This window comes from Haliotis rubra, unplaced genomic scaffold, assembly GCF_003918875.1.
Source record: "Haliotis rubra isolate DU_JTF1 unplaced genomic scaffold, ASM391887v1 Scf2445, whole genome shotgun sequence".
Lineage (NCBI taxonomy): Eukaryota > Metazoa > Mollusca > Gastropoda > Lepetellida > Haliotidae > Haliotis > Haliotis rubra.
This window is the reverse complement of record NW_025766498.1, coordinates 18,356-30,490: the sequence shown is the minus strand read 5'-3', so window position 1 is coordinate 30,490 and position 12,135 is coordinate 18,356. Positions and strand designations below refer to the sequence as shown.

Here is a 12,135-nt window from a genome sequence, read left to right as displayed (position 1 = left end):
CTGTATCACCTGCAGATCACCATTTTGTCATGTGGTTTACATATGACTTCTTTGAGTGGCATTTTAGAAGTTGGGAGGCAGATAAAACAAGCATATATGGATGACAACTTCTTTAATTCTTGACCACGACGTTTAGATACAGTCATTCATACATGAAAACGATACAAGAACCTGTATCGAAACGTCGTGCTGTAGAATTAAACAGGTTGTCATCCATATATACTTGTTCTATCTGGCTTACATATGCTTTCTAAGGACAGGTCAACCAATCAATATATATTCGTAATCTGTAGTTAATTCCTTAAAAACATTACCTAACGATGTCAAAAGTACAAAATGATGAAGAACCGATCTATATGTCCTCACAATATGTTGTCCTTCAATCCCAGTCATGTTTGTCTCATAATGTTGTCTAAGAAATATATTGAGTAAACATCTGTGTTACAGCATCCTTGTCCTGTGAGCTTCTCCGTGCCTCAAAGTCTGGGAATCTGCCAAAGGTGAAACTCATCTTGTCTCAAGGACGATTGGACATGAACTGTAAAGATTGTATTGGTAGAACACCGGTGATGAGGGCAGCAGGTAAAGGACATAGAGAAGTGGTGAAGTTACTCGTAAGCAAAGGGGCTAACATTTCACTCGTCGATAGATTCGACATCAACACCCTTCACTCTGCCTGCCTGGGAGGAGATGTAGAGGTGGTGAAGTATGTCCTTTCACAGAACATGTTGGACATCAACAGTAGAGTACAGTGCGGGAGAACAGCTGTGATGCTGGCAGCAGAGCACGGACACAAAGACGTGGTGGAGCTGCTTGTGGACAAAGAAGCTAGCGTGTCACTTGTTGATGAAACCGGTGACAACGTCCTTCACTGTGCCTGTCGTGGTGGAGATGTGGAGGTGGTGAAGTATATCCTCTCAAAGAATAGGGTTGATATCGACAGAAGAGGATCAAAGAAGATGACACCAATCATGGTGGCAAGACACTGCGGCCATAAAGAAGTGGTGGAGTTACTCGTGAGTAAAACAGCTGATGGGTCACTAAAATACTACAACCATAAAACCATGCTTCACTCTGCCTGTTGGGAAGGAAATATGGAGGTGGTTAAGTATGTCCTTTCACAGAATATTGTGGACATCAACAGTAGAAGGTGGAAGAAGACACCAGTGATGGTAGCAGCGGATAGGGGACATACAGAATTGGTCGAGGTACTTGTAGAGAATGGAGCCAAATTGTCACTCGTATGTGACGACGGTAGCAACATCCTTCACTTGGCCTGTAAGGGAGGACATCTTGAGATGGTTAAGTATGTCCTTTCGCTGAATGCTGTGGACATCAACAGTAGAGGATGGAAGAAGAAGACATCAGTGATGATAGCAGGTGAAAGGGGATATAAAGGATTGGTCCAGGTACTTGTAGAGAATGGAGCAAATTTGTCACTCGTATGTGACGACGGTAACAACATCCTTCACTTGGCCTGTAGGGAAGGAAATATTGCGGTGGTTAAGGATGTCCTTTCACAGAATATTGTGGACATCAACAGTAGAGGATGGAAGAAGAAGACACCAGTGATGATAGCAGCAGAAACGGGATATAAAGAATTGGTCCAGGTACTCGTAGAGAATGGAGCAAATTTGTCACTCGTATGTAAAGACGGTAACAACATCCTTCACTTGGCCTGTAGGGAAGGACATATTGCGGTGGTTAAGTATGTCCTTTCACAGAATATTGTGGACATCAACAGTAGAGGATGGAAGAAGAAGACACCAGTGATGGTAGCAGCAGAAACGGGATATAAAGAATTGGTCCAGGTACTCGTAGAGAATGGAGCCAATTTGTCACTCGTATGTAAAGACGGTAACAACATCCTTCACTTGGCCTGTAGGGAAGGACATATTGCGGTGGTTAAGTATGTCCTTTCACAGAATATTGTGGACATCAACAGTAGAGGATGGAAGAAGAAGACACCAGTGATGATAGCAGCAGAAAAGGGATATAAAGAACTGGTCCAGGTACTCGTAGAGAATGGAGCCAATTTGTCACTCGTATGTGACGACGGTAGCAACATCCTTCACTTGGCCTGTAGGGAAGGACATATTGCGGTGGTTAAGGATGTCCTTTCACAGAATATTGTGGACATCAACAGTAGAGGATGGAAGAAAAAGACACCAGTGACGATAGCAGCAGAAACGGGATATAAAGAATTGGTCCAGGTACTCGCAGAGAATGGAGCAAATTTGTCACTCGTATGTAAAGACGGTAACAACATCCTTCACTTGGCCTGTAGGGAAGGACATATTGCGGTGGTTAAGTATGTCCTTTCACAGAATATTGTGGACATCAACAGTAGAGGATGGAAGAAGAAGACACCAGTGATGATAGCAGCAGAAACGGTATATAAAGAATTGGTCCAGGTACTCGTAGAGAATGGAGCCAATTTGTCACTCGTATGTGACGACGGTAACAACATCCTTCACTTGGCCTGTAGGGAAGGACATATTGCGGTGGTTAAGTATGTCCTTTCACAGAATATTGTGGACATCAACAGTAGAGGATGGAAGAAGAAGACACCAGTGATGATAGCAGCAGAAACGGTATATAAAGAATTGGTCGAGCTACTCGTAGAGAATGGAGCCAATTTGTCACTCGTATGTGACGACGGTAGCAACATCCTTCATTGGGCCTGTAAGGGACGACATCAACAGTAGAGGATGACACCAGTGATGGTAGCAGCAAAATATGGACATAAAGACGTGGTAGAGTTACTCGTGAGTAGAGGAGCTGATGTGTCTCAGGTATCAGGTTATTAGTGTTCCACACCTGAAAGGCAGGATACCCATTTAACTGTTCGATTTATCATTATTGTTTACAAATTAAAATATTGCGTGCAGTAAAGAGAGGCATTATTATTTATTATTTTTGTTGTTATTCCGATGGGTTTTTTTTTCAAACACAACCACTACCATTGGTCAGAATTAAACATCACAAAGGAGCTACTGGCCCTCAAGCAGTTGCCACAAACATGTTAAGGTTCTCGGCGCAATGCCGAAGGTCAGACACTTCAAAATAAAATTTAAATAATCAGTTTTGTGTTACGAGAGTGTGTTTTTGTGGTTTGTAATAACATTGTTTAGATGATAATAATTATGTGTCACAATGTTTAAAGTTTTGAGTGTTGGTTGTGGGTCACATTTCGTGTCATATGTTCAATGGCAATAGTATTTTAGCGGTACGCCTTTTGAGAAAGCGCTCCAGAGTTACCTCCCTTGATCGGATGTTCATGCTTTGACTCACGGTCGTATGTTCAACATGTTTCGAGAAAGATTTAAGTGGTTAATGATACAGCCATGCTTTGCTGGAAAGTTCGAGAATCAACACAAGGACTGACACACGGATTAAGACAGGGAATTACACGGAACCAACGATATCACAGGAGTTACCATCGTCCTTCGTCAACATCGTCTGACCCTGACACTTCGTGCCTGACTGCTTTCATTTGTAAACAAGCTCCATGTATAATATCTGATCTCACTGTGGTTATCAAGACTCTGGTGAGTTAATATTTCATATATGTGACCAATCATATCGCGGTTGTTGAGTATTGCCAGCAAAAGCATCCCAGAATGTGTTTGTAAACGTTTGTCATAAGAAAAATGAGAACGATATGTCAAAAGTGCATGCAGAAAAAAAGTTTTCCACGTAATGCACGTGCAATGTGTCGTTAACATGAGTAGAGACGTCGAGTATGAAAGGCCAAACCAAATTCATCACTTCAATGTAAATGCAATACACTTCAGCGTCCACCACATTATGGCATCAGTCATCCCAGAAGTGGAAGGCCAAGAGTGAACACTTCTGCTCAAGACCGTTTCATCCGGGTATTTCACCTACGTCTCCGATTTGCTAGAGCAACGGACAATGCAGGACATCATTTCTGACCAAACCATCCGAAGTCGTGTGCGTGAGTTGCAAGGAAATCCTAGAGTTAGTTTGAGGCAATTTTCCAGCAAATACCTCCATTGACCAGATCCTGTGACTTTATCTCCTTCCACTGTTTAATGTGTTTCTGTTTTTAAGAGTGTAGTGGTATTTATTAGCTCAAAGCCGCTTTGATTTTCCCTCGGTCTTTGGATGGCAATCTCACGGCACATCATATTTTCAATCTCAACTCCCTGGGGATCATACAACTCTTACAGTAATTAGGTGCACCAAGTTAATGTGGTTTCCCATCTTTACGAGGTACTCACTCTCTTAGGTGGACTGGGTCACAAAGTCACAGTACTTTGTCCAATTTCACTACACGTTGCTGTACCACAAATAGGTGATTGCTTGTTTCGACTGGATATGAATGTGGCTAAAGGGCAACGTTCGGTAGCCATGTCGGATTGAAGTTTTAGGCAGTGTCTTTCACCAGTGTTCTGAATGCTTTTCTCCCAATCGATACCTAACTGCGAGTTCCATAAACCATAGTGCAAATTGTGCACAAAAACTGCCCAGATAAACTCTTAAAAAATGCCGAGTTACACTCTTCATAAAAAAAAGAATGCAGAGGTGATTTTGAGAATATTGGACTCTTGTAGCAGCAGCAAAAACAATGCAAATATACTATTTCTTTCCAAAGCGTCATCTTTGTGTAATTGTCGATCACAGAAATGTTCTTTGCGAGACATTCATGTTAACGGGTCATCACCCAGTTACGGATGTGACCCCTGGCACGGGCTGGGGTATTCAGCAGCTGCACACAGCCCAGTCATGAGTCCTGATGGTTTCACACTTGGCCATATTGTCAAAGTGCACATTGAAGTCGCCAGTAAGAATGAATCTGGATATTTCTGTAATTTTAATTTCCAGAAGAGTGAAAAACTGAGCCAAAGTGAGATTGTTTTCCTTTGATGGAGGTGGCCTGTATGTAGGTATTACATTTGTTGATGTCTTTCCTGAAGACAAAATCCAGGGATTCAAAGGATTCACAGGACGAGCTAGGATATTGCCTTACTTTCATATGAAAGCATGACTTGTAGATGATGGCCACGCCTCCGCCACGTGATGGGCGTGGATTGTGTATGAGACTGTAACCAGGGAGAGGTAAGGCAGCAATTGAGGATTCATCACCAATCCCCGACATTCGGTCATAATTAGAATGTCTTTGCCGTGAATCAAATCACAGATATCCTCCTATTTATTCTTGGCAGAACATTCATGAGTGAAATGCTCCCAGATGAAGGCGGTTTAGATAACGTTACATTGTTCAGCTTTTTAAACATCGCCATAGGCCGCCTTCAAGCTGGGGAGTCGCAGTCATCGTCTGGGGACTGCACAACCTGGTTTGAGAGGAATTTGGGACCAAACTGAAGTTGGGATTCGGCCAAGAAGGCCAGTTGTCGCCATTGTGTTGAGAGACTTCCATCGGCGCAGTCGCTTGTCATAGAGTCCGGAACTGGACCTGTAGAAAGTGAAGGTGAGTCTGGTTCGGTGATGTATCGCAATTTCTTCTTTAGCGGCGAGATGGAAGACAGCGCGTTAACCGTCGTTGAGATGAGCATTTTGACCCTAATTGCATTAGACAGGTTGACAGAATCAGTGAAGGAAGCGTCATGATGTGGAGTAAGATATCCAGCACACAAAGATTTGACTTAGTGGTCAGCAAGCATCATGGTCTGCTACTTTGCATATTCTAACGTCAATGTCTTGCCATGGTCTTCCCGATTACCAGACCTTAACCCGATAGAACACATATGGGATGAACTCGATTGACATGTACATAAACGTCAAAACACGCCCCAGACACTTCCGCATTAGGCCATCACATTGCAGGAAGACTGGTGGACTTACGTAAACAGAAACACAACCATTAAGGTTGATGGCGTTGGCGAAAACTTAGTCTATAGACGTGTGAATTTTCACTTTTTTATCATTGAAATTGCATGTCATGATTGCTCTTCAGCTAACGCAATACATTCTTCTGAAAACGGCTTCTTTTTTTTGCAAAGGAAACTTAGCAGTGAAACACTGAATACACTTTTGGAAAGTTGTGCAACACGTCAGATAACCAAGGTGATTCCAGAACACTATTGCTTGTGACTATAAAAATAAAAAGCACGTTTCTCCAATACTCATTAGAAGGTACATGATCCCACGGCCGCTGCTGTCTCAGAGATCTGCTCACGTGTCACAAATGTGTTCTTGGTTATGCTTTTGAGATCTATTCATTATTTCTTGGCCCCACGTTCATTCACACACCTTGATTCAGACATCAGATACATTTTGACCACATTTTGCGTATGATTGTAGCATATGGTTAAAAACTGCATAATCCAGTAGCATACCATAACCATCAACGTTTCCGAGGCTAACCTTTGAAGGTTATTCCTGTAAGCCAAGATATCATATTGTTTACTGTAGTGCGTATCAGCAAATGTTCGGTACAGAGCATACTGAAAGCTGGCGATATAGTCGCATTCTGAACAGTATTTGTTCAACTGAGGCCAACACAGTTTTTGTGTTCCTCACAGTTTGAACACCGGGTTCTTGTCCTTTAAGAGTATGTTATTCATAGATCCATGAATATGAGCTTTGAAATTAACCGAATCGAAGTCAGATGACATAACGACTATTATCAAATCACTACACTGATTTTCTATTTCATCTCGCGACTTTTAAGCTCTTCTGAGGACGTTCTCACAGCAACACCAGGTACTGAAGGACGAGGTGACGGGGACTGCTCTCAACGATATGTCTCACTGCTATTACATGTATTACTACTGCTGACATTGATACTGACGACATGCGTGTCATTACAGACGAGTCATGTTAATGAACTAGTAAATGTTATAATAATGTATCCATTTATATAGCGCCAAACTGCACACTAGGTATGTTCATAACGCTAACAATCAATAGCACAGCACATTATTACCCCGGACAACTCAAGCTGCCTATTAGGCGCTAGAAGGTTATAACCACATAACTTATTCCACCGAGTACCCATTTTCTGCTGGGTAAACAGAGGCAATTTTCAACACACTCCTTTGCCTAAAGTGAGACCACATGTATCACATGTGCTTCGTCGTGGAGTCATGACTGAAGTCGAAGAAACGCTCAGGAGTCAAGCTGCCAAACACGGCAGCTCTCTGCACAGGACACACACCGCCACAACTGCGTTGACTGCGCCGATGTTGTTACAGACACTGTCCTGTTGACTACATCCATGTTGTTACAGACACTGTCCTGTTCACTACATCCATGTTGTTACAGGCACTCTCCTGTTGACTACATCCATGTTGTTACAGACACTCTCCTGTTGACTACATCCATGTTGTTACCGACACTGACGTGTTTACTAAATCCATGTTGTTACAGACACCGACGTGTTGACTACATCCATGTTGTTACAGACACCGACATGTTGACAACATCCATGTTGTTACAGACACCGACATGTTGACTACATCCATGTTGTTACCGACACTGACGTGTTGACTACATCCATGTTGTTACCGACACTGACGTATTGACTACATCCATGTTGTTACAGACACTGACGTGTTGACTACATCCATGTTGTTACAGACACCAACGTGTTGACTACATCCATGTTGTTACCGACACTGACGTATTGACTACATCCATGTTGTTACCGACACCAACGTGTTGACTACATCCATGTTGTTACAGACACTGACGTGTTGACAATATCCATGTTGTTACAGACACCAACGTGTTGACTACATCCATGTTGTTACCGACACTGACGTATTGACTACATCCATGTTGTTACCGACACCAACGTGTTGACTACATCCATGTTGTTACAGACACTGACGTGTTGACAATATCCATGTTGTTACAGACGCTGACGTGTTGACAACATCCATGTTGTTACCGACACTGACATGTTGACTACATCCATGTTGTTACCGACACTGACGTGTTGACTACATCCATGTTGTTACAGACACTGACGTATTGACTACATCCATGTTGTTACAGACACTGACGTATTGACTACATCCATGTTGTTACAGACACTGACGTGTTGACTACATCCATGTTGTTACAGACACTGACGTATTGACTACATCCATGTTGTTACAGACACTGACGTGTTGACTACATCTATGTTGTTACAGACACTGACGTATTGACTACATCCATGTTGTTACAGACACTGACGTGTTGACTACATCCATGTTGTTACAGACACTGACGTGTTGACAATTCCATGTTGTTACCGACACTGACATGTTGACAATATCCATGTTGTTACAGACACTGACGTGTTGACAATATCCATGTTGTTACAGACACTGACGTGTTGACAACATCCATATTGTTACCGACACTGACATGTTGACAATATCCATGTTGGTACAGACACTGACGTGTTGACTATATCCATGTTGTTACCGACACTGACGTGTTGACTACATCCATGTTGTTACAGACACTGACGTATTGACTACATCCATGTTTTTACAGACACTGACATGTTGACTACATCCATGTTGTTACAGACACCAATGTGTTGATGAAACTGGACCGAATATCCTATGTGAGGCGCTATGGGCATGAGACAAGGTGACTGGTTTACACTGACTACAGACAAACTGGAAATGTTGTCTCTTTATTTCCTCGCCGCCTTGAAAGTATTAAATTTACATCACGTCATCTGAGATGACGCCAGGTGATGTACCTTTTATAGTTGCATCAGCTATAGGAAGCCCACGAACAGCTGTGTGGCGTTAACAATCCAAAGAAACTCAGAACGGGCTGGGCATGTCCATATGGTGCAGTAAGTGTGATAGAAGATGTATGAGGTAGCTATGGAACATGTATAACCCACTATGTTCTGGTCACAGACGTATGGTTATGTTTTGTACTTCTCCTATAATCAGGTGGTGTTGGGGACTGGAAGAACTGGTACACGGTGGCACAGAACGAGGAATTTGACAAGGTCTACTCTGAGAAGATGGCAGGATATGATCTCCCATTTATATATTCGATTTAATGAATTCACACTGAATGTCCAAGTCTCTCCAGAGTGAAACACCAGTTATAAAGACTGCATCACTTCTAATGAAACCTTCTCAATTAATCAGATTTCTGTATTATGGAATATTGAGCCAGAATGTGTATCCCTTTAGTTCAGGGATTTTGTTGGAAGACATTGTGACAATCGATGTCGAATTGGGGGTGTTCATTGTGCTTTAATGATTGAAACATTTGTTGTACAAAAGGCCTCCGGACATATATACAAGAGAGTATTTTACATCCATGCATATATACAGATAATCATAATGCTACAAACAGGAAGGTACACATTCTTTAAACAGTTCATTTCTTTTGGCTAGTGAATGTTTAATATATAGTGAAAGATTTAATATATAAGATTCGTTCTTAGTAGTTAGAATATACATGTGTACGAAAGCTTTCATCGGTTGCATCTGTATGAGATAATATTTAATGTGTTTCGTTAGAACGTCACTGTAATGTGGACAGACAAACACAAAGTGAATTCATTTCTGTTTCTACATCACATAACTGACAGATTCGTTTCGATTTTTCAATTTAAAGTTTTCTTCCTTCATTTAAAGATAGGTCTAAAAAACCAAACCGATATCTAATAAAATGTTTCCTTAAATCTTCCGTGAGTATTGATAAATGAATTACTGGTTGGAGAAAGGTCATGAAGAATCGAACACAAAGGAATATTTTCCATGCTAATATGTAAACCTTCTAACAGTAATACCACAATCACTGTAAACCATACGTTTTGGTGTAGAGAATCGAACACAAGGAATATTTTCCATGCTAATATCAAATCTCTTTATTCCATTACTGAAGAGGCCACAGGCCTATAGTACAAAATATAAAAACAATAATGGCATACAATCACAATGTTTGCAAACGTTATTTTCTTTGTTCAAAAGCATGGTGGATATACATCCCAAGTTTACGAATATAAGTTGTATTATTAGAGTTCATTATCAAATTAAATTTAAACATGGTAGGATGTGAATAGCAATATTGTGGTACATATTTTGTCCTTAAATCAGCATAGTAAGGACATACCAGCAAAAAGTGGAATTCATCTTCAATTACATTTAGTGCACAAAATTTGCACAATCTGTTATCTCTTGGAATATTATAATATCTGCCCTTCTCAATCATAAGATCATGTGAAGAGCATCTAAATCTGGATAATGAAACGTGGAATTTTCTAAGATTGATATCGTGTAGGTATTGCTCTGTATGGAAAAAAGATTTAAAAGTACTGTAAAAAGTGGATTTGGGCGACTGTATTAAAGATGAGTTCCAGGTCTGAATGTACATATCTTTTAATCTTTGCGATAAAGCATTATAAAATGACTTTGGGCAGGTAATCTTTTGACAAAAAATACATCACTAAAACCACAATGATTTAGTAAATTTCTACCATTCGTTACCCAAATTGATATTCCGTTGGTATCAAACAAATACATCATGTTATAACATTTCTTAGGAAATCCTGATGCAGGCATATTCAAGAGCTTTACCCAGTATTTGATAACTTTTATCTGTGCTTCTAGATAAAGTGGGAAGCGACCGCATTCACCATAGATCATCACATTTGGGGTATTTAATTTAACTCCTAAGACTTTTTACACGCGTACAAGTGAACCTTTTCCAATGCTTCCAACCGAGAAAACCCCCAAACCTCCTGCCCCCATATAGCAAAATTTGTTTAATTTTGTATCAAATATTTTTTGAAATATGTTTTGAAATTTACATTTCCAATTTCTTTAAATTACTGTAAATGCCCATAAAAACCTTCCGTCCCTGTAAAGCAGCACTATTTCTAAGATGATACCATGATAACGTATTGGCAAAATGGACCCCTAGATATTTATATCCTTTAACAACTTCTAAGTAGTCTCCGTTATAAAGCCATTTTTCTGATTTGGACAATTTAAGGCCTTTCTTAAAGACAACAACCTTTGTTTTATTTGCATTTACATTAAGCTTAAATTCAAGGTAATTGCTTTCCAGCAAGGTAATTTGTTTTTGTAGACTGTACTTGAGAACATGATGACATCATCAGCAAACAATAACAAAAATACCTTAACAATGTCCGGGTGCAACTGAATACCATCTGTACAATTTTGATACACAACTGACGCTAATTCATTTATAAAAAAAATGAAAAGAAATGGGCTTAGTATACAGCCTTGGCGTACACCAATATTGCAATCAAATGTTGATGACATAACACCATTGTTACGCACACATGCTTTCACATTGTTATATATATTACATAATAGTTTTCCCATTTTGCTACTCAAGCCGTTCTGGGTGAGTAGTTTCCATAATTTGTTCCTATCAACTGAGTCGAATGCCTTAGCAAAATCTACAAATAAAACATAAAATTTACCACCTTTACGTGAGATATAACGCTGTAGAAGGCTTTGAAGAATAAACATATTGTCAGTGGTGGAGTAGCCCTCTCTAAAGCCCGCTTGTGATTCGTGAATTTTATCTTTCGAATCAGCCCAGAAAAACGAGTCTTTTATTAATGATATACAAGAAAACTTTACTAAAATACTAAGTAATGTGATACCAAGGGTAATTATTTGCTAATTTTGGATCCCCACCCTTAAACAGTGGAATTATAATACCGGTATCCCATGCTTCTGGGAAGGCTCCATTTTCGAGCATAATGTTAAATATTACTAGTAGGTAAGGCGTAAGCACATCTTCCGCGTTCTTGAAAAACTATAATAATATTGTCTATTCCTGCAGATTTGTCATTCTTCAGATGACGTATACTTTCTCTTATTTCAAACTCTGAAATTGGTGCATCTAGAATATCAGTTGTAATTTCATCTGCAACATCATTGTTCATAATAAACTCAAAGAAAGGCCTGAACACGTTACCATTATCTTCTTTCTCGGGGTCTGAAACATTAAATACGGTTTTGAAGTGGTCGTACCACTCATGACTTGGAATAGTATTTTCTGTAAAGTTGGTTTTAAACTTTTTATTACTTCCCAAAAACGTTTAGGATTTTCAAGTGACTCTTCTAATAAGCGAAGTTTGTGTTCATGATATTGTTCTTTTTTAACTTTACAAGCTGCATTATACTTATTTCTAGCATC

General features: G+C 40.1%; 1 protein-coding gene across 1 annotated transcript; it reads left to right on the top strand.

The window, feature by feature from the left end:
* Window positions 1-447: 447 nt before the first annotated feature.
* On the top strand, window positions 448-9,007 carry LOC124279015 (ankyrin repeat domain-containing protein 50-like; the record flags this gene model as incomplete). The annotated part of the gene is made up of 2 exons (XM_046714809.1): window positions 448-1,380; window positions 8,895-9,007. Coding segments are annotated over 2 exons (1,046 nt in total), but the record flags the coding sequence as incomplete, so codon positions are not given.
* Between the last annotated feature and the right edge of the window lie 3,128 nt (window positions 9,008-12,135).